This window comes from Podarcis filfolensis (genome assembly GCF_964270895.1).
Source record: "Podarcis filfolensis genome assembly, chromosome: 5".
NCBI classification, from domain to species: Eukaryota; Metazoa; Chordata; class Lepidosauria; order Squamata; family Lacertidae; genus Podarcis; species Podarcis filfolensis.
Window position 1 is genome coordinate 38,662,737 of NC_139608.1, and position 26,821 is coordinate 38,689,557.

General features: G+C 39.9%; 2 protein-coding genes across 6 annotated transcripts in view; one reads left to right on the forward strand and one right to left on the reverse strand.

Moving 5' to 3' along the window:
• Positions 1-7,614, forward strand: part of MSL2 (MSL complex subunit 2) — a gene marked incomplete at its 5' end in the record, with an annotated part of 28,901 nt that extends 21,287 nt beyond the window's left edge. Inside the window, 2 exons of the transcript XR_014548758.1 lie at positions 4,885-5,013; positions 7,476-7,614. The remainder of the gene's footprint in view (positions 1-4,884; positions 5,014-7,475) is intronic.
• Positions 544-26,821, reverse strand: part of PPP2R3A (protein phosphatase 2 regulatory subunit B''alpha) — a 33,641-nt gene continuing 7,363 nt past the window's right edge. For 3 of the 5 annotated variants that reach the window (XM_083616241.1, XM_083616240.1, XM_083616242.1), the window contains 12 exons: positions 20,402-20,662; positions 19,458-19,561; positions 17,235-17,337; positions 16,499-16,573; positions 15,572-15,658; positions 14,932-15,088; positions 13,506-13,554; positions 12,382-12,471; positions 10,575-10,750; positions 7,520-7,638; positions 6,250-6,356; positions 544-4,928 (listed from right to left, as the gene is read on the reverse strand). In XM_083616241.1, the coding sequence (XP_083472367.1) occupies positions 4,832-4,928; positions 6,250-6,356; positions 7,520-7,638; positions 10,575-10,750; positions 12,382-12,471; positions 13,506-13,554; positions 14,932-15,088; positions 15,572-15,658; positions 16,499-16,573; positions 17,235-17,337; positions 19,458-19,561; positions 20,402-20,662 (1,425 nt within the window). In that variant the 3' untranslated portion in view covers positions 544-4,831. Of the gene's footprint in view, positions 4,929-6,249; positions 6,357-7,519; positions 7,639-10,574; positions 10,751-12,381; positions 12,472-13,505; positions 13,555-14,931; positions 15,089-15,571; positions 15,659-16,498; positions 16,574-17,234; positions 17,338-19,457; positions 19,562-20,401; positions 20,663-22,322; positions 26,788-26,821 lie in introns of those variants that run through there. The other 2 variants (XM_083616243.1, XM_083616244.1) reach the window with 2 other exon arrangements.

A 26,821-nucleotide genomic window follows, 5' to 3' on the forward strand; every position in this document is an offset into this window, starting at 1 on the left:
CTGAGAGGTGGTCAGACTTACATATATCAGTGGCACACATTCCTAACAAATAAGAAGTATTCCAAATATTGACTCCTTTGATATCAGGGCTGCTTTGAGAAATGGCATTCAATGTAATAACCTGTGTATTGCAATCCTCTGCATGTTTATTTTAATTATGCTCCAAATTATGGGATAAATGGGGCTTGATGTTTTAGAATTGCAAGCTGATTGGCATTAATGTTTTATACTAATAGCAATCTGTGTGTGACCAAAATGAAACTGATGAAAAGCATGCAATTCAAAAAAATTATTACATAATCAAGTTGAAATAGCTTGGATTTGGCACAAAGACCAGACTACACACCAGTCCAGATTGGGTTGCTCATTTGCTATCCTGTAGCCTTGCTTTTATTCCAACTGATTAAATGTGGTAGTAATTTCTGTAGCGTACAACGTCACTTATTTCAGACTCCATTCTAAAACTTTTCTTTTTAATTATTTCTGTTTCTGAGATACAGCACATTAATTCCTATCTTGTAGGGGGAAATTAATGAGACTCACTATTTTTAAAAATATTTTTAATTGCAAAAAAGGAAATACAAAGGAAAATAGCTAAGGCAAAGCCTTGCCCAGCACAAGTAATCCTCGGACAACTGTGTCAAACAAGTTTCACACTTTTTTTTGTACATCTTAGTTCCTGCAAACCTTAACACATAACAACAAAGCATGTTAAAATACATGAATAAACATTAATTACAAGCATTTCTCCAAATTATTTAGTGTTTATAGTCTCTGTGACCTTCATTAAAAAATATTTTTGCATAGACTTCACATACTGTGATACTCAAAGATATTCTTAGACCCAAGAGTTATTTTGGCATTGTGGATGAACTTTTTGGTCTTTTAAGGCTATATATTTTAAGCTAAACGCAAGATGCTCTTGGAGCGATCTTGGGAGAGCTTTTGTGTTAAATCCAGACAATTTTGTCCAATTTTACAAAAAACCACTCTTACCAATGAACCTGATACTCGGCTCAGCTCTGTGCCTTCTGCACAATACTGCCTCTCAGTGGCGGCCCAAATAAAGTAGAAAAATCAGTTACAAAGTGCGTGAGGCACCTCCAAAACATGAACACTGCCTAAAAACTTGATACCAATTGCAGCATTCATTTTTAGTAACCATGTTTCTCTCTCATTCCACTTTAACCAGTGGAAGACAGACTTTGTCCCAATAAGCATTAAAGGACATGCATCACCAAACAAGTATTGCTTGATTAGTTTATTGAAAGGAATTTCTGCAATATAGCAGTCTGAATTATACTAACCCCTTTCATATGAGGTAGGTGTTATTATTTCTACTCTTCAGACAAGAAATCCGATATACAGCATTAAGAGCAGATAAAAACAAACGTTCAAAATTTGACTAAAAAAACCTTTACAGACTGTTGTCCAAAAGGTATTTTTGCACACATGCAAAAGTTCAACAAGCTTTTACTAGTGGTGCATAGCAGGTGTTTTGCAAAACTGGGAATAAAACATAGGGAGTCTAGCTCCTAGTTATGCTCCAATTAGGCTACAAGTATTCCATAAGGACATTTATTTATTTTTACAATACAGAATTTTTTACAGTGTTTTTGAATACAAATTTGCATACAGTTGACCTGTCGACACATCATTCCTATTCAAATGTAGTGCTAAATGTAAGTGGTAACCTAACGGATTACCACTTATAAAATTATTCACTAAAGTTATCTGCATATCTACACTATTGGCTTCAAGTGAAACGATGCTAATAATTGCCTCTGCCATTTACTTTATGGCAAGTAAGATATGGCAGCTCAAGTTAACCGTTTTTTTTTTCAAAAATGAAAATAAGCATAATTGTGTTTAGCCAAAGAAGTATGCATAATTTTAAAACGGGGTGCCTCTAGAGCACCAGCGTAGCGGAACAACAGTTTAAATGAGTTAGCAATGGTGTGAAATAGATCCTGGGAACACCAAGGAAACACTTTATGCGAAGCCTGTGCTTATTTAAGATGCTATGTTTGGATTCTCTAGAGAATACAGTTATTCACCCAAACTACATGGCGTGGGTGGAGGAGGGTGAGGAACATAGTGTCAAATTAAACCATTCCTGATTGGAATTGTAACAGGAATACAGTAAACCTTTCCAAACAGCAGACCAGTCTAGAAACTTGCATGAGACTAGTCTAAAGTTTTGTTCAGTACGCAGCTGCGTTGGGAGGCTGGACGTCGCAGGTGCAGCATGACAATAACCACTCTAATGTGGAATAATGCTAACTTAAAATAGTTGCTCACAAATATTGGTGAAATCATAGTGTCAGTTCCACTAAAAATACTAAAAAAAAGTTGCATTTTACCAACTCCTTTCTCCAATGTTTGCTCTATAATATGTAATAGTATATATAAAACCAACTGATGTACTAATGAAGAATTGGATGGAATCAAAGGTTTGGATGAAATCTTGTGAACTGTATAGCTAGCACAAATGCTATGAGATAAAATCTAATACTCTGGGGGAAATGAGCTGTGCACTGAATATTTCTTCCAACAACTCAGAATTATGGGATCCTCCAATTTTCCTAAAATTACAAATCCCCTCCCCCCAAAAATCAGTGTGAATATAAATGGTATAGATGACATGGAAATGAAAACATTTTCTGTCTTTTATCTTTATCATCAGCAGTCTTTTTAAAAAGTGATAAATCCCATACTTCTTTATCATTTGCACCATTTATCAGACTGTAAGTCAAGGGGTTTTCATTCTAGAACCCTTCTTATAAGCTCTGTTGCTAATACCTGGTCGGGAATTAAAACTTGATTGAGGTTATTTATTTATTTAAAATATATATTTATTGAAAACCAGCTTTAAAAATGTTAATTTGTTGTTATTACAGAGAGCACCCCAAGCCTCTGACCAAAAAACTTCCCCTTCTCTAATTCCAACTACAAACGGTTTTGCTTAAGTAATTAGTAGTGCGGAAAAAACGCTCTGCACAAGAACATGCCTTATGCTGAATCAGATCATTGGTCCATCTGGCTCAGAACTGTCTGGCAGCAGTTTTTCATGTTTTTACATGGGATTCTTTCCCAGCCCTGCTTGGGGATGCCAGAGACTCAGCCTGGGACCTTTTGCATGCAAAGCATGTGCTCAGTCACTGCACCTGGCACTTCCATAAAACGGTGTATATGTGTACACATGTGTACAGATAAAGAACACAGGGTAAAGGACAGGCTGCCTTCTGTTTGTGACCAAGGCAAATCACCGAGATGAACCTCAGAGCCCTCACACCGTCAGCGAGAGTCATACACCTGCATCAACAATCCAGGCAGATGCTCAAATACACTCTTCCAGATTGTTATTATACAATGCAGTATTCATGCTCCAGGACTGGCACTGAAATTAGGTTCCAAAACTCTAATACAGTTTTAACCTATAGCAGAGGAAGTTAAATTTGGTATGCTGGAATTTTTAAATTTGATTTTGTATCTGAAAAAAGTGCAAACAATTTCCTATAATTCAATGCATGATTATTCCTATTATTTTAACACATTTTATTACAGAATTAAGACAAAAGCAAGTTCAATACCAAAGTATCCAAACTTACAATCCATACTGTTTAGCCTGCACAAACTATATTCATATTAAATGGGTTTGAACCAAGGCAATGCTTTTAAGTCTGGGATGCAAATCTCAGTGGCTTTCAAAGAAATTTAGTGCCTAATTCTAAAACCTGCTTTAGTGCCACACAACATTCCCCCATTGTGCAAATGAGGAAACACCATAATCTAGCGTTTTAATTTCTAAAGAGCAAGAACCACAAGCGAAGTTTGGGGGAGGTGAGGGCGTCACTGATTTTAATGGAGCTTTCTGAGCTCCAGTCAATTTTGCTGCTGTATCAGGGTTTTTGTTTAATATTTGGCAGGGCATATACCCTGCACCTCTCATTCATGAGAGGTTCACACCCTAGATTTTAGTTTTAAAAGCTAAAAACAATGGTGAACAATGCAGGAAAGAGCTATGGTATTTCTTGCAGCAGTGTTTTGGGTTATTTCCTTGCAGTAACCGCTTGATTATGTGGGGATATATGTGCCATGATCTTTCTACAGAGATTTGTAGGAGTATTGCATTCGCTAAGACTAAACATGTACGAGGGGCTCTTGTACTTGGTTGGAAAAGCCGTAAGGAAAGGAAAGCTCATCCTGTGGAGAAAGGCAATTAAGATCAAATAGCCTGTATTTTTCTAGAATAAACTTTAAAAAACAAACAAACCCAGTAGCTTTATATTGGATTTGAATAAACTCTTGGGACACCCCCTCCCCCGCCTATTCATTGACAGTCTTCCTGTGATGCTTATTCAGTGGAGTAATCTGAAAATATTTCTAGAAAAACATGTAGTTTTTGTCACAATTATGTAGCAAGGTGAGAAGGAAGCGGAAGGTTCAGTTTCTAAGTATAAAAAGAAGAGAAAAGAATCCATGAGGCAGGAAATAATTTCTTCAACTTGCTTTAAATTCTTTGGTTTTCTACAACCATGGATTCTTTTCAACCCTTTCCATGCTTCGTTGTACAGTGTAGCCTTTCTAGCTTCTCTGCAGTTTCTAAATATGCCTGCGGAAGCCCACCCATATCCACACACATTACCATACTGCTGGAAGTTTCCAAACCGCAGAAGCAAGTAATTATATTTTTTTAAAAAAGATGGTGTTATGGTTTCAAATGTTGGTTATTTTCTCAAGGAAAAGAATAAAGTAATTCCTGAAATGTAAGAACTGAGGATTCTCCCATTTAGTATCAACAGACCTTGGAGACACTTCTTCAATATGTTTAGGTTGATAGATCTGAGATAACTAAGTGATCTGACTTTTCTTCAATTTCAGGTAGTGATAAGAGTTCATCTGCTTCATAGTCGTCATCAAAAGATCTACAAAAAGGAAGAAAGATATTAAGAACGCAGATGGTTTACATGTTTGGTTATAACTGAGGTCTTTTACTTGGATCATTTTTCAGTAAGTAAAACAGCTATAAATCTGAGGTATTTATACAGGCGTAGAGAGCAGAAATGTAAGTAGTGGATCCAAATGGCCATGATTATTCCATTTAAATCTTAAACATATAACATACTAAAGCATTTGGTACCACTGCTTACGAATTTTTCACTTTATCACCTTAATAGGTTTATACATTTTGTAGAAGGCTCAAAACAACATGCAAAAGAAGCCGATTTCTCTGTCCTTATACAGTGGTACCTTGGTTGTCAAACTTAATCCATTCTGTGACTCCGTTTGACTCCTGGAACGGTTCGAAAACCAAGGCGCAGCTTCTGATTGGCTGCAGGAGCTTCCTGCACGCAATCGGAAGCTGCGTAAGCCGCGTCAGACGTTTGGTTTCAAAAAAACGTTCGCAAAGAGGAACACCCTCTTTTGCTGGAGATAATCTCCAGGTGTAGGCAAGTGCATCTGTGCTGCTCATTGTGGGAGACTGTTGCCGGGGAGAGGGAGAAATAGGGGTCCCTAAAATGCAGTTTTTTCCAGAGGTATGCTGGACAGAACAGGAAATACAGAACAGGCTTTTTTCAGAGTTTGGCCCTGGAGAAGAAAAGTGCTTTCGCTGATGTGAAGGTGCTTCCAGAATAACCATACTACCATAAAACATTGCTTATCTTCACTCAATCTTGCTTACCAAAGCCAACTCCTGAAAGACACATTTTAAGTCATAGCAATTTTCTGTGTCAGTGCCTGGTAGCGTACTATAAACTAAAACATACAGAACGCAAGGCTCTTATCCTTTCTCTGCCAAGGCTGAGTTGCCTCAGGGCATTCTTTTAATATGCCATGGAAGCTTTCATCTACAAAGAGTTAGCAATATGAATTCATCAATAATACACAAATCCTTTGGTTGAAAAAGAGATTGTAACATTTCTGCCAACATAGTTTAGGAACAGTTCAGCTAATTGCTTTGACATTTTGTAGATACAGTAGCAAACAGTATAACTATCAACTAAGGAACGACACCCTAAATGACTATATCATATGTGTTTATCGTCATAGTCAAACAGGCTTGCAGTGACATTCCAAGATTAGTTATTTAGTAACTCATTTTATTGTTCATAAACATGTTTCTCTGTTTTAAACAGTTTATCTTTTTCATTTTGCTTCAAAACAACTTTTCATCTTCAAACATATGAGTTTTGAGGCTTCTGGGAGTAGCAATTATAACCACATTTTGCAGATATTGACACTCACCCTTCTTGTAACTGTTCATTGCCAGACTCTTCAGCAACAAGAATTTCATACTCCTCAGCAGCATATCTGTCCCAATCAGAGGGTTCAGGACCATCATTCTCAACATCCTAAATAAATATGTGAGAAGGAAACAAGCAAAACTGAACAAACCAAGTCACTTTCACAATATACATATTTGCAATGACTAGGATGCCTTTGAACAAATACACACACACACACACACACACACACACACACACAGTCTCAGGGCAATGACCATTCACTTTCCAGGTAAACTGAATGGAACCTCATTGCAGTTGGGAAATTCAAACTCTGAAGAGTACAACTACTAAAAACTAGAAATAGAAAGGACAAACAAATTATTTTTCATACGCTATACGCGTACATTTCTTTATACACTTTTAACTTAATGCCTCAGAACACTGGACTGAGGCATTTCTTGTTTACAGTAGACCATTGACTTCAGAAGGGAAATAAAAGCGACATAGTTCTCTTCTGTGAAACTGTATAAACTTGTAATGCAAATTCTTCACCAATAGTTGTTTTTTAATCAGGTGAATAAGGATACAGGGGTTGCTATATGAGGGGAAAGGATAAGTTAGCTACCTCTTGTTGTCCCTTCCAGTTCAAAGAGTTCTAATAACATTAGCTATTTAAGCCCGGAAAAGAGATTCTTGTATCCTACTTGATGTTCTAAATTTGTAGACACTATATATCCCATCTAATAATTGTCCCTGAATTGGATAAACTTGCCAAAGATCACATTCAAGATAAGTGATAACAGTCTATGTTTCTGTTCCTCTGAAATATGTACTGAAGAAACTGTTACTGTTACATATAGATTTTACCATTTATGTATGCTGCTCATTTATCAGAATCATTTTAAGTGTTAAGGAAGAATAATGTGCAATAGGCCAATGTACAAAGGCCTCATGACACCAAGCAAGCAGGGCTTTAATCATTTAATTTCTGCTGAAGATGCAGAAATGTCTTGTCATTACTTGTCCTAGTACCTGATCAAAGAATAATATAATGGGATATTACACAACCTTTCCAGATACTAAGCAAATTTAATCAGCTCTTCTCCCTCATATTTTCTGGGGTTACTAAGCATACATTTAGGAAAATTTCTGTTCTAAATACATCATTTTGACCACTGCCACCATATTTCCTAGTAAATTCTTTTGGGAACTTCATGAAAGTATCCATCTCTTGTTCCTTTCCAGAGTAGAACTCTCAGAGCAATCACTATTTTGGAACTGCTTTATACCTTCTGCACAGCAAAGGGATCCCGCTGTTCATTGTCCAAGTACTTTTCCAGGTTAAAGAATGTGTTGTAAAATACATGAGCCATTCTGCATCTTTTCAAGTCTCGCAAAGTTACCCTTCCTGCAAAACCAGAACACATTATTTTATTATCGGTCTAGCAGTTCTCAGTAGGACTGGGGTGTCAAGGCTTCTGGGTTACAGATCATGTGGTAAATAGTATTTAAAAAGTTATGAAGAAATGGGAGATGGCCTTTCAGGCCAGATTCACCCATTCTTTTCAGTGATCTATTTTCAACATAGGTTGACATTTCTGTTAACTCAGTTTGAATCAGTATGTACCAGTGGCATGCAAAAATCCAAGTTCTGTATGCCATGGAAGTGAGATGATGATGAGTTTATATAAGCCCCCCACTTTTTTTTTACAAATTTGTGCTCAAAAGCAGTTTGCAACAAGATAGTTGCTGTGAACAAAGTTTCCCCTAGTGCTTGATCACCAGGAGCAAATTCAAATGTGTTCACCCAAAAAAAGCCAACATACCGTATTTTTTGCACCATAACACTCACTTTTTTCCTCCTAAAAAGTAAGGGGAAATGTCTGTGCGTGTTATAGAGGGAATGCCTACGGGTGGCATGCCTACGGATTTTCCTCCTCTAAAAACTACGTGCGTGTTATGGTCGGGTGCGTGTTATAGAGCGAAAAATACGGTATTTTGAAATACCGTATTTTTCGCTCCATAACACGCAGATTTTTCCTCCTAGAAAGTAGGGGGAAATGTCTGTGCGTGTTATGGAGCGAATGCCTACAGATGGCGGGGGAATCTGCTGTAGTTGTGAGCAGTCCGTGGCTCGCTTTGAAACAGTAAGCGGCTCCTGTCAGCTAGCGGAGCCGGGGAGGAGGGAGAGAAGCAGAGCGGGGTTGGCTGCTTTAAAACAACCCCGTCCTCTATGTTCCTCTCTCCTCCCCACTGAGCTGCTAAGTAGCAGCAAAGCTTTTCAGCCAGCCTAGCCGGGAGGAGGGAGAGAAGCAGAGCGGGGTTGGCTGCTTTAAAACAACCCCATGCTCTCTGTCCCTGCCTGCAGTTTTTTGCTGTCCGATTTTGGATTAGCCACTGTAGGGGCTGTGTGTGTGTGTGCTTGAGCTATCGTTCTCCTCCTCCTGCTTCCCGTTCACTCTCCCTGCGCCCCTGCGCTCTCTCTCCGACTTTAGGATTGACACTCTGTGTGTCTGTGTGTGTGTGAGAGGGCTCCTTCTCCTTCTCTTGCTTCCGTTCACTCTCCCTGCGCCCCTGCGACTTTAGAATTGACACTGTGTGTGTCTGTGTGTGAGAGAGGGCTCCTTCTCCTTCTCTTGCTTCCCGTTCACTCTCCCTGCGCCCCTGCGCTCTCCCTCCGTCTTTAGAATTGACACTCTGTGTGTGTGAGAGAGGGCTCCTTCTCCTTCTCTTGCTTCCCGTTCACTCTCCCTGCGCCCCTGCGCTCTCCCTGCGCCCCTGCGACTTTAGAATTGACACTCTGTGTGTCTGTGTCTGTGTGAGGGCTCCTTCTCCTTCTCTTGCTTCCGTTCACTCTCCCTGCGCCCCTGCGACTTTAGAATTGACACTGTGTGTGTCTGTGTGTGAGAGAGGGCTCCTTCTCCTTCTCTTGCTTCCCGTTCACTCTCCCTGCGCCCCTGCGCTCTCCCTGCGCCCCTGCGACTTTAGAATTGACACTCTGTGTGTCTGTGTCTGTGTGAGGGCTCCTTCTCCTTCTCTTGCTTCCGTTCACTCTCCCTGCGCCCCTGCGACTTTAGAATCGACACTCTGTGTGTCTCTGTGTGTGTGAGGGCTCCTTCTCCTTTTCTTGCTTCCCGTTCACTCCCCCAGCACCCCTGTGACTTTAGGGCCAGTTCTCTCTCTGCGTGTGTGTGTGTTTTGACCTCACTGCGCTTGTTGGGGGAGAGTGTTGGTCGCAATTTTTCTTGATTTGTCTCAGAGTGGTTACTATCATGGTTTCCTTGCCGGGGAGGAGGGAGAGACGCAGAGCCTGCTTGTTCTAAAGGAGCAAAGCCAGAGAGGAGCCTCTCCTGCATTATTAGCAGCATCCTTCTCCACACACCCCACGCGTGCTCCTTGTCCCTTGAGTTCTTTTCCTTCCCTCCCCACTTAAAACGTGGTTACAAAGCACGGATCCACATGGATCCTCAGGATTTTTGCACTAGGTCACCCCAAATTCACCATCAGATCACATAGCATATCCATGGCTACAGCCTGCACCAAAAAACACACGCACCCACTGTTTCATGGGGCTGCAATGGCGCAAAAACGTGGTTACAAAGCATGGATCCACATGGATCCTCAGGATTTTTGCATTGGGCTACCCCAAACTCACCGTCAGATCACATGTCTGGCCACAGCATGAACCACAAAAATCATACATCCACTGTTTCGTTTAGAATATTTTTTCCTTGTTTTCCTCCTCTAAAAACTACGTGCGTGTTATGGTCAGGTGCGTGTTATAGAGCGAAAAATACGGTAAGTTTCTCAAATACTTTTGTGGGCAAGGCCTTTCAAGTGTGCACTGCCTTGATCGGCATCACTATCAGGTCTGTGGGTGAGAGATCACACAGATACATTATGGCTCACCATGCATTTAGAGAACCTTATAACACCATTTTGTATTAGTGGCATTAGCAGTTCATGGCTCTGCACCTACTTGCTGAGCCACCTCTAAATGCCCGGAGAGTGAAAATAAAAGCCTGTTTGGTGGTGGTGGGAACCGATCTCTACCATTTTTTTGCTATTACTTTGAATGTTAACTAAGGAATTGACTGAGGATGCAAAGCCTAGGAGGTTGGTAAAGACCACTACTTGGATCTGGGTCTCCCATACACAAAGAATCTTATCACCCACTTGGATCAAGTGTCCTGCTGGTGACTGCCAAAGAAGTGATGCAGACAGAGTAAGATAACTCTTCAAAGGGGTCTGGGAGATCAAATATATCTGAGAGATCAAAGATAATCATACTCGCAAGAAATGATCAGCAGCGTAGATGAATATTATTGTATAAATGGGTCTTACCCTCACACTCTGGCTTCACTAGATCCAGCATTTGGCACAGTAAGTCATGGAATGGCAGTGGCTCAATGCCCATGGATTCCATCCTCTCACACTGCTCCTCGTAAAAATACTCCAGTTCATACATGGAGAGCATGCCATCCCCATCCAAGTCCATGCAGCGGAACCAGTATTCAATACTAGGGAAAGGGGAATGAATAAGATTTGTTTGTAGCAAAGTTGGGGCAAGCAATAGTTCTAACAAAGAACCCTTATTGAGACAGCTTTCATATGCACAGTGAAGCTTTGTCCAGACTCCTTCCTTATAATGCCTTTCATTGGAAATTTCAATCTAGAAATTCAGAGCATGAGCTAAGATATATAATACCCTCAGTTGCTCAGGGACTCAAACTGCAATAGTTCTCCGTCCTTGAGAGAAATTACAAACTGGGATGTTCACATTTAGCAGCAAAATACAGGATAAAGAAGATGCCTACATAAATTCAAAGCAGAGGTGATGCTATAGCAGTGAGGCTAACTATCAGAACAATGTGTTTCTGATCTTCACGGCTTGGTAGCCACTGGGGAGTGACTCCTTTTTCTACCACAAAAGTAAAGCCTTCTTGGGCCATGCGGAAAGAGCTACACTGCAGCTCATTCCTACGGTAGCACTAATCAGTTTATGTAAATGTCCCTGGCACCTGCATGTATTGTTTTAGCTCTACAGTTAGAGTGTACTATGAAATATATTTTGGACAGTTTTGTGATTTGAACATAAAGTGGTATCCAATACAGCGCTTGGACAAGGGAAGTTTCCCACCCCACCTCCCCACCACAGCCCTCTATGTTTCCCAAAAAGCTTCCCTGGGGTTGCAGGGTCCTAAGGGCTGCAATGGAGCAGAAGTTACTCCTAGTTCAAGTTCTTCATCCAGTGACAGCCAGGGCACTCAGTCTCTACCACACACCTGCATATTACATTTGTTTTTTCATATTACATTTATATTTTATATGCAACATAACACTAAGGAGACCATCACATCGGTGCAAGCATTTCACTTGCCAGACAGAACAATCTCCCCCTCCTTCCCCTAAGTGCTGTTCTGAGTGTTTCCCCAACCCCACCAGAGTCAATTGGGCATGGGGGCATGAGGAGAAGGAGGGGCAAAAAGCCCCACCACACTCGTGGAAGACGCTTGTGTTGGCTTCCACAAGCAGGACTCACTAACTGAATCATTTCCATTGTGTTTTTTAAACAGCATGCTTGTGACTGCCAATATCATCATCTTCTCATTCCTCCCTATCCCCAGCGCATGATTAGCAAGTGACACATGAGGCCAAGATTGTAAGCCTATGGAAGTGCTGTATATGTGTGTAGAGTGCACAGGAAATGTTAGGACAAGTAACAAGAACAAAAAGCAACCATGGGGCAGTCTCATTTGGCTGCAGCTGTACTGTATACAGTGGGACCTCTAGTTAAGAACTTAATTCGTTCCGGAGGTCCATTCTTAACCTGAAACTGTTCTTAACCTGAAGCACCATTTTAGCTAATGGGGCCTCCCGCTGTCGCCCACTTTCTATTCTCATCCTGAAGCAAAGTTCTTAAACCGAAGTACTATTTCTGGGTTAGCAGAGTTTGTAACCTGAAGCGTCTGTAACCCGAGGTATCACTGTACAGAAGTTTATCCTTTCCCCCTATTTTCCTGTCAAGAATACCTTCCTGGCAGTTGCTATTTGCCCCTGGAGTTACATAACATATGCATTTAACAACCTGCAAACGTATATATGTTCCTTCACTCCACCTACTCCAAATTTCTGGATGACTTAATCTCACCTTGTGGGACTTCTTTTGTCTTCTTCAGAAATTAGAAGCCATACAAAGTCTGCATAGCTCATGTGGTTTTCTTTGTGCACTTGAATTCCTCTGAAACAGACAGATTTCAAACACTCACTGAAGTTCACATGGCAATTTTTTTAAAAAAAACAGATGTCTGAATACACCTCAGCACTTTCAGTTCCTTAGAGACCCCACGGATGTGTTAGTGCTGGTTACCCACTCCCTGATTCTTTGAAGTTCAATACTATTTAACTTGAAAGTGTACCCTAGAACAGATCAGAAACTGCAAACTAACAACCCAAACACTAACAGACCAACACGGCTACCTATCTGTAACCCAAACATAACAACTTTTAAATTAAAACAGACCACATTCTCTCAGCATCAAGATTTTGGGCTGTTTATATAATCATTTATGTTGTACAAAGTCTCCACGTGGCAACCTTTCCCTGACATTCCAGGAAGATAAAGCTTTCTTATGAATGTATCTAAAATACAGACTGGGAAAGGTTTATAGTTCAGTAACGGCATGTGTGTTCAATCCACTGTATCTCAGGCTGAAAACAGTTTATTCTGGATTGAAGACAGAAATCATTCCTGGAGATTTTCTGATGGATGATGTGAAAGAGTCAGGGAAATTTTGCATCACAATAAAAAGTGCAATTGAGCTTTACATTTTGTTTCTCAACACTGTAGAGTAGAGATATTTCAAAAGAGAAATAATGTCCATGGCAGCCAATGTGAGCATTACATTTGCCTTAGGAAACGAGATCATAGGAAGCTAAGCTGAGTCAGATCATTGTTCCATTTAGTTCAGTATTTTCTGCACTAACTGGCAGTGGCTCTCCAGGGTTTCCACCTGGGGACAATCCTAGCCCCACCTGGAGATGTCAAGAGATTTTAACCTTCTGCAAGCAAGATCTACCACTGAGTTTTGTACCTTTCCCTCCCTTCTCTAAATGATTTAAAACAAAGCCAATTTAAGCTGCACATCTGAAGCCACCCCCAGACAAGGAATCAAAGTGATTATATCCTACATTGAACTTCCTGAATCCCATTCTAACTGTTATTTCAAAAATTAATTTTCTTCCTTCGATCTTAATTGTTCCCTACTTTCTTACCTAAGCACAGCTCCACTGAATATTCTCTCTATAATCCTGTTTGACAGAGCTGTAGATGAAGAAATAAGGATTAGGAACAGTTTCAGCTCTTGAATGTGTTTGCAATCATTCTAACAATTGTTGCTTTTCCCTATACACAAGTGATATCTGTGCAGAAGAATAATCATATGAGAAGTGAGTGGCTTTCAATCATGTGCAAAACACAACAGAAAAATGATTTTCCTCAGTGGCCATGTTTTTACTATGTATCAAATAAATGCCTTAAAATAGTTTTGATTCTGAATACTTTTGATCTAGTCATTCTGTTGCTTCCTGATGGCTGGATGCAATGGGCCACATCAACCGCCACCCACTCCCAGATACGGGTAAGAGGTTATTCCATGACCAGGCCTGAATCCAGATTGGAATGGATTTAAATAACCTGGGTCCTCCAAGAATGCTTGCAGTTGCTCCACCATGGCTCTATCCATCACCCTCTCCCAGAAAGGGTATTGGCAACTGGCTGATAGCTGTTCCAATCTGAAGGGTCCAGAGCTGGTTTCTTTAGGAGCGGTTGCACCACTGCCTCTTTCAACGCAGCAGGGACCACACCATCACATAGCAAAGCGCTAACTACGCTCTGGACCCAACCAGTCAGCCCCACTCTACTAGATTTGAGAAGTCAGGAGGGGCAAGAATCGAGGGGCCATGTGGCCGGATGCATTGCCACAAGTATCTTGTGTGCATCAGTTGATTGCATAAGGTGAACCTGATCTCACAAAACATCTTTGACAAGATTACCAGCTTTCTCCACTGGACCCCCCCCCCAAAAAAAAAGCATTCAGGAACACACCAGGTTCCATCAGTTTCTGAGGGCAGACCACCCAAACAGGCCCATCACCCTTACAGGAAAGAACTGCCACCATCAGCCCCTCTATCTTTAGTCCATCCTCATATCACTTGGGGGCAAAGATCACATCAAGAGTGTGCCCTGCCTGGTGTGTTGGACAGATGAGCATCTATATGAAAGGCAATTTGTAACATTTTAATGCTTCAATCCACAGAAGATTCAGGCCAAAATTAACCCATAGCGCTACAGCAAGGTTTGAGATGGTAAAGGACATGGTGCCTGTTCATAGTTTTAACTTTTTACATCTCTTTCCCTACAAGCTTATGGCATAATAGACACAGCCTTGTCAACTGAACAGGGAAAAGCTATATCCAATCCAATTTTCCCAAGAGCATGGACTACTTTATTGCATGCCTATTTTGCATAATAATGACATGACTGAAGCACAGCAAGAGATATGCAAGGGTTTTTTTTGTAAGAACATGGAGAAAGAGAGATCAAGTTTGGTAATCTGGGGTGCCCATAAAGTACATATTAGAGAATATTTATTTTATATTAGTTTAATATAACCTCCAGTGCCTCTCTTGCTCTGCTTACCTTGATCATTGTATCTAGCCAGATCTTTCTGGTTGATGTAGAGATCATGGTCAGTGTCCAGTTCCCAGAATTTACAGTAAATAACATAGAAGTGCTCATAGGAAAAATAATCAGTGATTTGATTTATGTCTTCCTCTTCCTCCAAGAGTGCTAGGGTCTGAAAAAAATGAGAATAAATTCATTCTAATTTCCATAGGCAGAAGGTGCAGACCAAGGACTGTGACTATAATGATATCTTGTCAGTCTTTGTTATTATTCAATAAATATCTTAAACAGCAAAAGAACTGTATGAAACATTAAACTTTTACTTTGTGATTATTTTAAAAATCCACAAACAAGCAAAATTAATACTTGATAGAGTTTTGTCACCATGTGCTCATGTGGCTACTATAGTCCTTACTGTGTCATATCTATCATCCTTCAACACTAGAAATATACAAATCTGTCCAGATCCTCTTTTATTAACTTTTGCTAAATCCAGCTATAAAACTGAAAACACTGAACAAGCTATGGGAACAACTAATATTATTTACTTAAGTCCAATTGCTTCAATTGGTCTACTCTGTGTAACAATGGATATCACGGAAAGTATTTTAGAAATACTTGTTGCTCATAGGAATAAAAAAGAAAAATAGCATACCTGCAGAAAGTTGCTTTTCCTCAACTCTGTTAGGGATATTTTCCCAGACCAGGATCTATTGACTGTATAGAATATTCTTTGAATAACCTGGAAAAAGATTAAATACAATTCTCAAAACTGGACTTATTCTGAGTGATTAAAAAAAACACCAAAAAGTCCCATAAGTCTTGCATCCTGTTTCTGACAGCAGTCAGTGACCAATATTTAAAATCAACAAAACAGACTACATGTAAACAACAAAAATATGTATATAATCATAGAGGGATCTAAAATACCCAAAGGTAATCTCAGGACAAGCGCAGGTTGATATGGGTATAGATAGTCTTTCAGATATTCAAATCCAAAGCCATGTTGGGCTTTAAAGGCAAGCACCAACACTTTGAATTGTGGTCAGAAACAGTCCAGGAGTCAGTGCAGCAATATAAGTTCCAGAAGATCTGGTTAGTAACTTAGTCACTGTGTTTTGGACTGATTGCTATTTCCAAGCAGTTTTCAAAGACAGCCCTGCATACTATAGTGGTACCTCGGGTTAAGAACTTAATTCGTTCTGGAGGTCCGTTCTTAACCTGAAACTGTTCTTAACCTGAGGTGCCACTTTAGCTAATGGGGCCTCCTGCCGCCGCTGCACAATTTCTGTTCTCATCCTGAAGCAAAGTTCTTAACCCGAGGTACTATTTCTGGGTTAGCGGAGTCTGTAACCTGAAGCGTCTGTAACCTGAAGCATCTGTAACCCGAAGTACCACTGTATAGGGTATTACTAGCCTATCACTTTGGACAACAAAGACTGTAGGGGAAGGGAACAAGATGCTAGGGGTAAACATTATTATGCCATTTGACAATGTGAATTACTTTCCTTGTAACACTCAAAATGAATCACAAACCTTTTCTTAGACAAATGCTGACATCTCGTACATGAAGTTAACCTACCGTAGTAATGTAGCGGGAATGGAATTCTGGAGCATCCTTCAGAAATGTCAGCCCAGGATGAGTTTCGACTACATCCTGAAAGATATCCAAATTATGTAACACAGAAAAGTTAAGAGAAATGATACAACACTGTCAGCAGTTAGAGTATAAGAACATATGCTGGATCAGACCAAAGGTCCATCTTGTCCAGCATTCAGTTCTCACAGTGTCCAACTAGATGCCTATGGAAAGCCCACAAGGAGAACTTGTGCAGGCAACTGTTCATAGAAGCATTATAAAAGCTACCGTCTTTAATGAAACCTTTAAGATTCATAGGTAATGCACACCTGCTAGGCTACCATTTTGAGTTACTTTAAAAGACAGAAAAATAAAACATAAAAGTCAGTAAGCAGGCAACAATGTATTTTCAGTCCACATTCACAAAAGGCCACATAAGCAGTACTCCCTGTGTGTGTTCACATGGAACCTCCTCCTCACTGTCTTAGTTGTGCCCCTACAAACACTGAAGATCCTGTCAGTGCCTCTCTCAGTAGGGCATCCTGCTATGCAGACTCAGACTGGCTTTCGTTTGCATGTTGCTTAACTTCAGATCACAGTGAGTGAATTAAGCTGTGGCTTTCTGGGTAGAGTATATTGAGGAGGAAAGGGATGACTTCTTCAAAAAAATGTAGGTGCTTATCTAAAGGGTTTTTTCCTCTAATTCATAAAATGACACTTATTAGCAAGTCACACAAACCTGCAGTAAAGGGATGAAATCTTCTTGTTCCAAATAGTTGCTGCTGGGTTTTGCTAAAAGGCAAATGAATTTTGATGCATCATCATGGCAGTTGTGTAGTATCCTACAAAGGAGAAATAAGACTGTAAAAGTACTCCTATCGATTTGGATTCCCAAAGAATCAAAATCACACGGCTTTCTCATTCCCAGCTACAACTGCATTTGTTCACATTCACCTATTTGTACACTTATCTCACCCTCTGTAACCTCTATTTGTCTTTCACATCATCTGTTTTATACTGTAAACCTCTTGGGGCTGGGGATCTGACTATTTTATGCTTATGAAATTCCATATAAAGCATCATGTACATTGATGAAGCAAAAATAATACGGTGAATAATAATAGTATTAACATTAAGGATCAAAGTAGACATAATGCTAAACACATCTCTGGAAGTTGACTCTCACTTTCTCTTTTTATACTCTAAATAGCCATGACAAGGGTCCCAACTGGGATCATGATTGCACTGCACAAGAAAAGAAAGGTTAACACTTCCTTCTGCTGTAGTCCAACAAAAATAGCCACCTGCAGTTATTTGGGAGTTGCTTCACAATGGCAACTAGAGTAAAACGAGAGAGGTGCAATTTCCAGTGATATACTTAGTGCCACTTCTAGGTCAGCCTTGAAGGCTGATTGTGGATGTGGAATGTACACAGATTCATCCTCATGCACCAGAAAGCACGCATAAAGTAATGTAAGAACAGTTGTACACATGAATGTTTTGGCTTCTATGCCAGGTGGATTTGTTTCCTAATTCATTAAATTGGGACCCAAATATACTGTACATGTACTCTTTTGATCATTTTTCACAGTACTTTATATATACTCTTTGGTATATAAGCGTAAATAATGTACAGCACATTTTGTGATAATGTCTTCAATAAGTACTACACAGATCCATTAGAATGCTGTAGCATTCAATTTATTCTCTTGACTGTTAAGTAAAAGTAATACAACTTCAGACAGACATTCAATAACAAGAATAGCCTATATTCTATTGAGGTTAACAGTAAGGCTCTTGTTAATTTCAATGACTCTCTATGGATCCAGAGTCAAGCACAGTCTCTGCTTGCAAAAGTTGCCTCAGAGATTTCGTCTCCCCCTCAGCTCTGCCCCCTCTGCCATTTAGAAGGGCCCCAGGATCCTTGGTGGAACATTTTCTGGGGGCAAGAGGAGCTGACATAGAGAGGAGCGGGTGACATAGTCAACTTCCAACAGCTGTTGTGTATGCTTAACTCTGGGTCCAATTCAATTTTTAAAATATTGAAAATGGTTAAGCCCTGCACTGCTAACCAGAGCTCCCTCACTTGAAGTATTCACTCAAGATTGGATGTGTTTCTGACAGATGTTATAACTAAACCAGAAATTCCAAGGCAGGCGTAGGAATGGCTGGGAGAAAATTTATGACCAGTTGGTGAAATTCGACAAGGCACCAGCAGATATGACCAGACTTCCCCTTCCTATCCCACCCCATCTGCTTTGAAGGTTCTGCCAATTTTCTGGAAGGAGAGGAAGTCCCATTTGCAGGAGTGGAAGTCCACTGGGCATATAGGATGCCATGATTAGATATCACCTTCTGGGATTTACTGGTAGATCTATGGGTGGTAGATCAACATAGGTTTGCAGATTCCAATTTTTTACAATAGAAATAACTAAAAGTGTCCTCCCGCTTAAGTTAGGCTGCTGAGATGAAGAAAGCTGGGGGACAACAGGGGAAGATATATGTGTGAAAGGATCTGTGTGGGAGCTCCAGTTCTTATACTAAAAACAAAATTCTGGCATGAGCATGTGCTCAGAAGCACCTTGTTCCTCAATTCTACACCATTCCTGGTCCATTATTTTGCACCTGGCTCTGGTTGGTGAACCACAGGATGAAAAACAAGGCAGATCCCACAAGCCAAAAGTTTGCCCACTCCTGCCACAATGGGCCTTTCTGGCATAGAAAACTATGAATACATATGCAAAACTTGTATGACTACAAGATTTACCCAACAAACAGGACTAGCATTTGTCAATAAATACAGACTACATTAGCAGGAAGAAACTGGAGACAGTATTTTTTAAAAAGGAGAGCTGTATTTAAAAGGGCACAGTGGAAACACAGAAAAGAATAAATAAACATGCAAAAGAAAGGCATACTGTGCTGGTTTTTCCAGAAGAATATTTTTGCACAGTTTACTCACTTTCTCCACATGGCCACAAATGAATGTACAGATACAAATCCTGTCCGCTCTCCCCCTGACGCATTGAACATGGGAGCTTTCCAGTACAGAGGGCAGCAGCATATCTGTGAACAACACAATAAGACAGAATGTAGCTAGCTAGCATTCAGGCAGGGGCATTTTTTCTTCTTTATGATGACATTTTAACAGAAAATAATATGAAGAAAATGTAATTTTTGGCTTTAAAAAATAATAAATCCAACTAAACCGGATTTTTTAAAAATTGGACCTAATACATTAATATCTGAATCCATTTTTCTTTTTACTCTGAAGTAAGTATGACTAATTTCATATGAGCCACTTAAAAGCAGAATGAGACCATGTGCAGTATGAACAACATCAAGCTGGCCCGGTTATATTCTTTCACCCTTAGACAAATGGATGGAGGAAACTTTTGTTCAGCCCACATTCTTAGATGAATTAACCTGACACCTCCTAGAATAATGTACAGGTTGGAACATAACTATCCTTTGGAATTTGCACTTCTCTTGAGTTTTATGATACTGCTCTTGACTCAAAAATATTATCAAACTAAAATGTGTATTTTTAGATAAAATACATTTAGAAGTGAGTACACTGAGGTAAAATAGATATTTAAATCATAGTTTGTGATTTAAATACATATTTAAATATAAATTTATTTACAGTTTTAAAGGCAGTAGATTAATGTGGAAGTAGGGTAGAATGAAGTTATGAATAAATACATGTGAAATTGACAGAGACTGGAAATAGACTGAAACATTCCTTTTGGAAAAGTTTTGCTTTTGTTTACTACTTCATCTCATCCCTTCAGCTAAAAGCCACTTCATCTGAGAGTACGCTTTTTCTTTGAAAACCATTTGCTGATATTGTACTGAGCCTTTACCTTCCATAAGTCCTAAAAGCCTGGCAATAATGATATTTACCTTTGCAATTTTCCCCATTTCATTAAGTGGTACTCTCTCATCTTCAAACTCAGAAAAGGTTGCCTCAACCTTGGCAATGGTCTCCTCATGACTACTGCAGACATTAGGAAGTCCGTTGGGGAAGTAGAAACGTGGAATGTTTATGGACAAGGGCGTACCAACAGTTACTTTATTCGCAGGCAGAAGTGCCTGTGAGCTGACTGCTGAAATTGCAGGCACTGGGGACGTAGTCACAGGTTTCTTCTCCTGCTTATTTTGGACCTAGAAAGATAACACATAAAAATTATTTTTGGTACAATAGAATGTTCGTGTGTATGTGTGTGCGTGTATCCCTTTAGATAAGCAGAAATTAATGAGCAAGTATCTAAAGTAAGCTGTACATATGTGCCACCACCTAATTAATCCAAAAGGCCCTCAGGGGAATACAACCCCTGAAACCTTGGATAATTGGCAACAATAGCTATATATAAACACATACTGGAGAAACACATAGGATTAGCGGAGCTGGCCTAATGAAGCTTCTCTGTATACTTCTGATCTATGCGTAATTTTTTGTTAGTACTGCACATTCAGGTACCACACTTTCCTAAGTTCCTAAAAGAGCATCCATTCAAAGTTCTTTGAGGAAGTGGACAGGTTTCTTGTAGCTTAAAGAAGTCACTGAGCTCCAATAATAATCTGACAGGAGAACATTTGTACTTATTTAGAAGATTTATACCCCATCTTTCTGCTACAAGGCACTGGTGTCTGGAGTGCCCCTCAGTCAGGCTGGCTTCTGCTCACCAGTCAAGCAGTGTCCTGCCCATCTCCCCTTATGTTTTCTGCCACCTCTGTTGTGGGATGGATGTCTGGTGATGGGCAGTGAAAAGTGCCTCTCCTTGATAGCTGTTTTGAGGGATTCCCCCTCTTTTAGGAGTTTATTCCAGGATTTCTTTTGTAACTGGATCCTGTCTGGGAAACTGTTAAGTTAGGATACAAAAGCTGCTCAGTTCCAAGATCACTGGGTAGCTAAGTTTTGGTTTCTATGTGCAAATGAAATTAGTAAGATGGCTACGTGAGTGTACAGAATTACAAAATTTCCCAAAGAGGCTCCAATTGTGAAGGAGGAACAGTGGAAGAGGAACAAATTTGCCAATAAGATGATTTGGTTCACACCACTTGTGCCAATGTTTTATGAGAGCACCAAGAAGTGATGCACAAATAATAATAGGGGATGCAAAGCTTGCTGCATATCCATCTCCTTGCAGGTGTCTCAGTGCCAGACTGAATCAAAAACTGCCTGTCTGCATCCTAAGACTTATATTTACATTCCCCCAGAGTGGCTGGGGAAACTCAGCCAGATGGGCGGGGTATAAATAATAAATTATTATAAATTATTATTACAATGTCAAGCTAAGCTCTCAGCAAAAACTTAAGACCCCTTTCCTGCTTGTTACTATCAGAAGGCACTTTAGCAGCTAGAGATAACACACAGAATACTGAAGCCCAATCATACATGACCTTTCCCACAGTCATTGGGTTTTAATCCGTAAAACATATTTTCAGCAGTGGAGTAGAACAAAGCTTTCCCAACGCAGCTGACATTTAGGGTCATGAAGGAAAGTATGTAGCATATAACAAACAGAAACACACTGGAGCAGTTCTTTCTTCAGCAAGTGGCAGACAAGTTTTAATTATTTTCAACTAATAATCTTTATTAGTGTTAATATTATTATCTTCAAGAGAAAAATAGTTTTCGACTCTTTCCTCTTGTTTACCAATAGGACATTTGTGTGCTAAGCCGGGAAGGCCTATTTTTAAACCTATGGGTATCTGGTGCAAATAACCTTCTGAAAATAGAAAAGCCTGAGGGAGACACAGTTCTGTCCCCATATCCAATAAAAAGATACAAAGAAGTATAAAGAGAAAAGCACGTTCAAACCTGGGCCTGCTGGAATGACTTCAACCTCTTCTTGAAGCGGGATGGAAGAACAAAATCACAGCCTTTTGCAAGGAAAGCTAACTCTCCTCGTAAATCTGGGTCCCTTCGCAGAGATGTTTCTTTGATCATCATCCTGGCTTAGTTCCTGAGCAAACTTTTGTCTTCCCAGCAGAGGTATCAAGTCCTTCCGGGAGATCACTTCAGCCACAATGAGCTATTTCCTCGATTTGGAGTTTGGTTTTTTTATGGCCAACAAATTCTAAGCGAAACATACCTTGCCTTCTTCTTACTTACAGCAAGGATTGTTCAGTCACTGTACCTAGACGCAAGGCCAAAGAACCTCCCCCCGCCCCGACAGTCAAATAATCCCCGAGTATGAGTACTTCTGGGTGTCTCTTTGCAATTCTTTATCAAGAGACATGATCTACACCAGAATCTATGTCCCTGCTGGCTACATGACAGTCAGAGAATCTGTCCTTGGCTTGTGATACAGCAGAGGTATTGTGGGAAGGGAAGCACCCACCACTACTACCAGTGGTGCTAAAGTTAGACATACTGCAGAAGTAGCTAAATATATCACCTTCCCAGATAGTTCTTATTTTATGAGCTTCAGAGGTGAAATTTGAGGTGCGAATGTACAGCCATCAGCCTAAGCTGGAAGCAAAAACATGCTGCAGCTTAGTCCTGTGTGAAAAATTGTGTTATGAGGTGCCCATCGCACAATCACACATTTTTCTAATTTGAACTATGAAATAAAACACTCGGGACTCTTTAATTGTTCACCTTTCTCTCTTACTAAGGAAAAATTACCATAGCTGTTTCCTACAGTCCAAAGGGACTGCACAAGAAAAAAAATACGTGGCTGGTTATCAAGCATTTTTCTTCCACATTCGAAAGCGCTAACAATGCATTCCTATACATGTTTACTCAGAAATTAGTTTTAGTGAGTTCTTTGATACCTGCTCTGTAATAAATGTGCTTAGGATTGTGCTGCAGGTGGTTTGTTTTTTTTAGAAGTATCAGGATAATCAATTCAAACATAAGAAAGCAATTATTTAAATATTTCCTTTAATGCTACATTCTTTCACTTATTTTTGCTGGACACCACTTTTCAGTCAAAGGCTTATCCTTATGCTAAATTTAATTATTTTAAAGCATTTATACACTGTTCAATATTTCAAAAATCTCTTAAATAGTAACACACAGTACTAGAAACTAAGCCCCTCTCTATACGACATTTCGAAAATCCTCAAGAAGGTAAAGCAATTTGGAAAGTCTAATTAAGTGTACTCTTCCCAAAACCTGAGAATTAATGCTATTAAAAAAAGAAAAATATTAACAACCATTGCCACTACTGTATATATAAAACTTTTATTTCAGAACTTACAAGGAATTTACTGTCTGCAATTACAGTTTGCTCTGAAACTCAAGAAATGCATATTTTTTCATAGTGGCACTCTGATTTGGTACATGAAAAACTAAGTTTCACATGTTTATTATTTTACTGTTTCAAAAGGGATAATAAAGCTAGGTCACCCAATCGCATGTTCCAAGAAGTGATATGATGGCCAGCAGGTTCATAAAGGTATGTGGGGTCTCAGTTGGATCAGGAATAGATATATCAGCAGTTGAGACTATGGTATTCAAGAAATTTATTTAGCTTTGTTCAAGACTGATAAAGTAAATATTTTGTTTATACCAGGAATCCTAAATGTATTTGTCAATGTGATTCTGTTTTCTTTCTTATTCATTAAAAGTATTTGTATACCACCTTTCATTTCAAATGGCATTCCTTGTTAACATTTTTGCTAGAATTATAAAATTATATTACCCAGCTATTTAAAAAAATTAAAATTGGCTTCAATGACTTTCTTTTTTCAATCATCACACATAGCAATTGCATTTTGTGTTTTGAAAACATCCCTGTGTTTTGAAATAGGATCATCACACATTATCAATTTCCACAGTCTGATAACATTTCCATACAGGAAACTGTGGCTGTATACGAGCAAGTATGTCTATCATTGGAACATAGGAAACTGCCTTATATTGAATCAGATCACTGGTCTATTCAGCTAAGTGTTATCTATATTGACCAGCAGTGGTTCTCCAGGATATCAAGCAGGAGTTTCTTCCAACTCTACCTTGAGACACCAGAGATTGAATCCGGAACCCTTCTGTAGGCAAAGCTGAAGCCCAACACTTGCTATGGCCCTTCCCAAATATTACTTTGGACTATGGAAGCAATATTCTCTATTGCGCTATGAGACACTAGTCCAAATCCAGAATCACTAGCTTGAGTATTATACAGTAAGACTGTGTCTTGCTCTTGTGCAGGGGTTACATTCCAGGGGGGCAGTGTGCAAAGTCACAATCATGTATAGTCAAAACAACCCCCTGGAACTGTCCCTGCACCAGCAACCTTACCTTCCTGACCCAGCACAAGGTATTTTGGGGCCATCCAAGATCTTGTGAAAGCCTCCAGAGACCGCAAGAGAGTTTCCCAGAGCCTGGTAATCAAGAGCTTTTAAGCGCTCTGTCTTGCTTACTGGGATCTTGGAAACTTTCATGTGGGCTCTGGAGGCTTTCGTGAGATCTTGGACGGCCCCGCAAGACCTCACTAACACCACCAGAGCCCGCACAAGCATTTCCCAGAGTCCGGTAAGCAAAGCAGAAAGTTTAAAAGCTATTTCTGTGCCAAAATAACTTCAAAGCTCTTTGTCTTCTGGGCATTTAATTGCTGAGATTTCAACTAGCCGGCTGCCAAGCGCATAAATTTGAAATCACACAATCCATAAGAACAGCCTGCTGAATTAAGGAAATGGCCCATCTCGTCCAGCATCCTGTTCTTCCAGTGGCCGACCAGATGCCTGTGGGAAACCAGCGAGAGGGATTTGAGCACAAGAGCACTCTCCCCTCTTGTGGTTTCCAGCAACTGGTATTCAGAAGCATTGTTCTCTCCATCTGTGCTGGCAGAACATAGTTATCATGGCTAGTAGCAATTGATAGTCCTCTCCTCCATGAATTTGTCTAATCTAATTCTATTTTAAAGTCATCCACGTTGGTGGTCATCACTACCTACTGAGGGAGCAGGATCCATAATTTAACTATGCACTGCCCAAATGAGTACTTTCTTTTATCCATCCAGACTCTTCCTACATTCAGCTTCATTAGATGTCATTGAGTTCTAGTGTTATGAGAAAGGCAGAAAAGCCTTTCTCTATCCACTTTCTCTATGCCATGCATAATTTTATAAACTTCTATCATGCCACCTCTTACTCACATTTTAGCTAAAGTAAACAATTCAGCTCAACTCAATTATTTTAAATTAGTGATCCTACTCTACTATATAGTCATAACAGTGGAAAAGAAATGGGAAAAGCATTTCCAGGGAGAGGGGAACATGTTCACTCAATTTTTCCAGTTCCAGCCTCTCTTATACAATTTAAAGGAGATATGAAACTAGACCAGAAGTTAGTAAGTGACTTCCATGTACAGTACTGAAAATAATTTAAAATAACTTTTGAGACAATTCTAGAATGTGTTCTGGATGCTGAGAGAGAGAACATTAGGATCATCCACTTACCTTTTGCCCTGCACTTTCTAGGCACAGATCAGTGCTTTCCTGGTCAGTGTCAGAGTGCTTTTTCTTTCCCCAGGAAAACCTGTCTTTACCGCTGAATTGGAACAAACAGCAATTCAGGTTTTTTGCAGGTTGCTGTTTCCTCCAGTTCAGTGGTAAGGAGTGGGTTTTCAAAGAGAAAGCACTGGGGGTGGGGGAGCACTTGGACATGGAGCTTTAAAACGTGGACTTGTGCATAGAAAAACAGCACAAAACAAGTCTGGATAAGCCCATAGTGAGAATTATCCAAGTGAAGCCTGCCATACTTACAACAGACTTTACACACATCTGTTGCAGCAGTAGTGGCCACGCACTTCTGGAAGTTGTTCTGCAGGGTACAGCTTGAAGTACTATAAAACCATGTGAAACTGGATTTAGTAAGGCTATGGAAGGACATAAAAATGAAAATGTACCCCATAGGCAATTGTTGCTTTACTGCAGGATTCCTCAAATTCAGCCCTCCAGATGTTTTGAAACTACAGTTCCCATCATCCCTGACCACTGGTCCTGCTGCTAGGGATCATGGGAGTTGTAGGCCAAAAACATCTGGAGGGCTGAGTTTGAGGAAGCCTGCTTTACAGTATCACCAACTAGCTAAAAACCCCTATAATCTACAGACAGCCTACATGCACACTTTCACACATGGCAAACATGTGTGACTATTTTGCCATATGGATAAACAATGGGAAGTGTGAAAAGGTGGCAGAATTCCACATTGTATGTACACAGAGTGAAACATACAAGTATACACATACATACATAACGAGTATATAAACATATATAGAGTATAATGTACTTTTCTATGCAGAAGTGATATTCATGTGGGAAATTTGTTGCATGTGTATGGTCCGTAACTGTTACATAAATAAAGATTTGC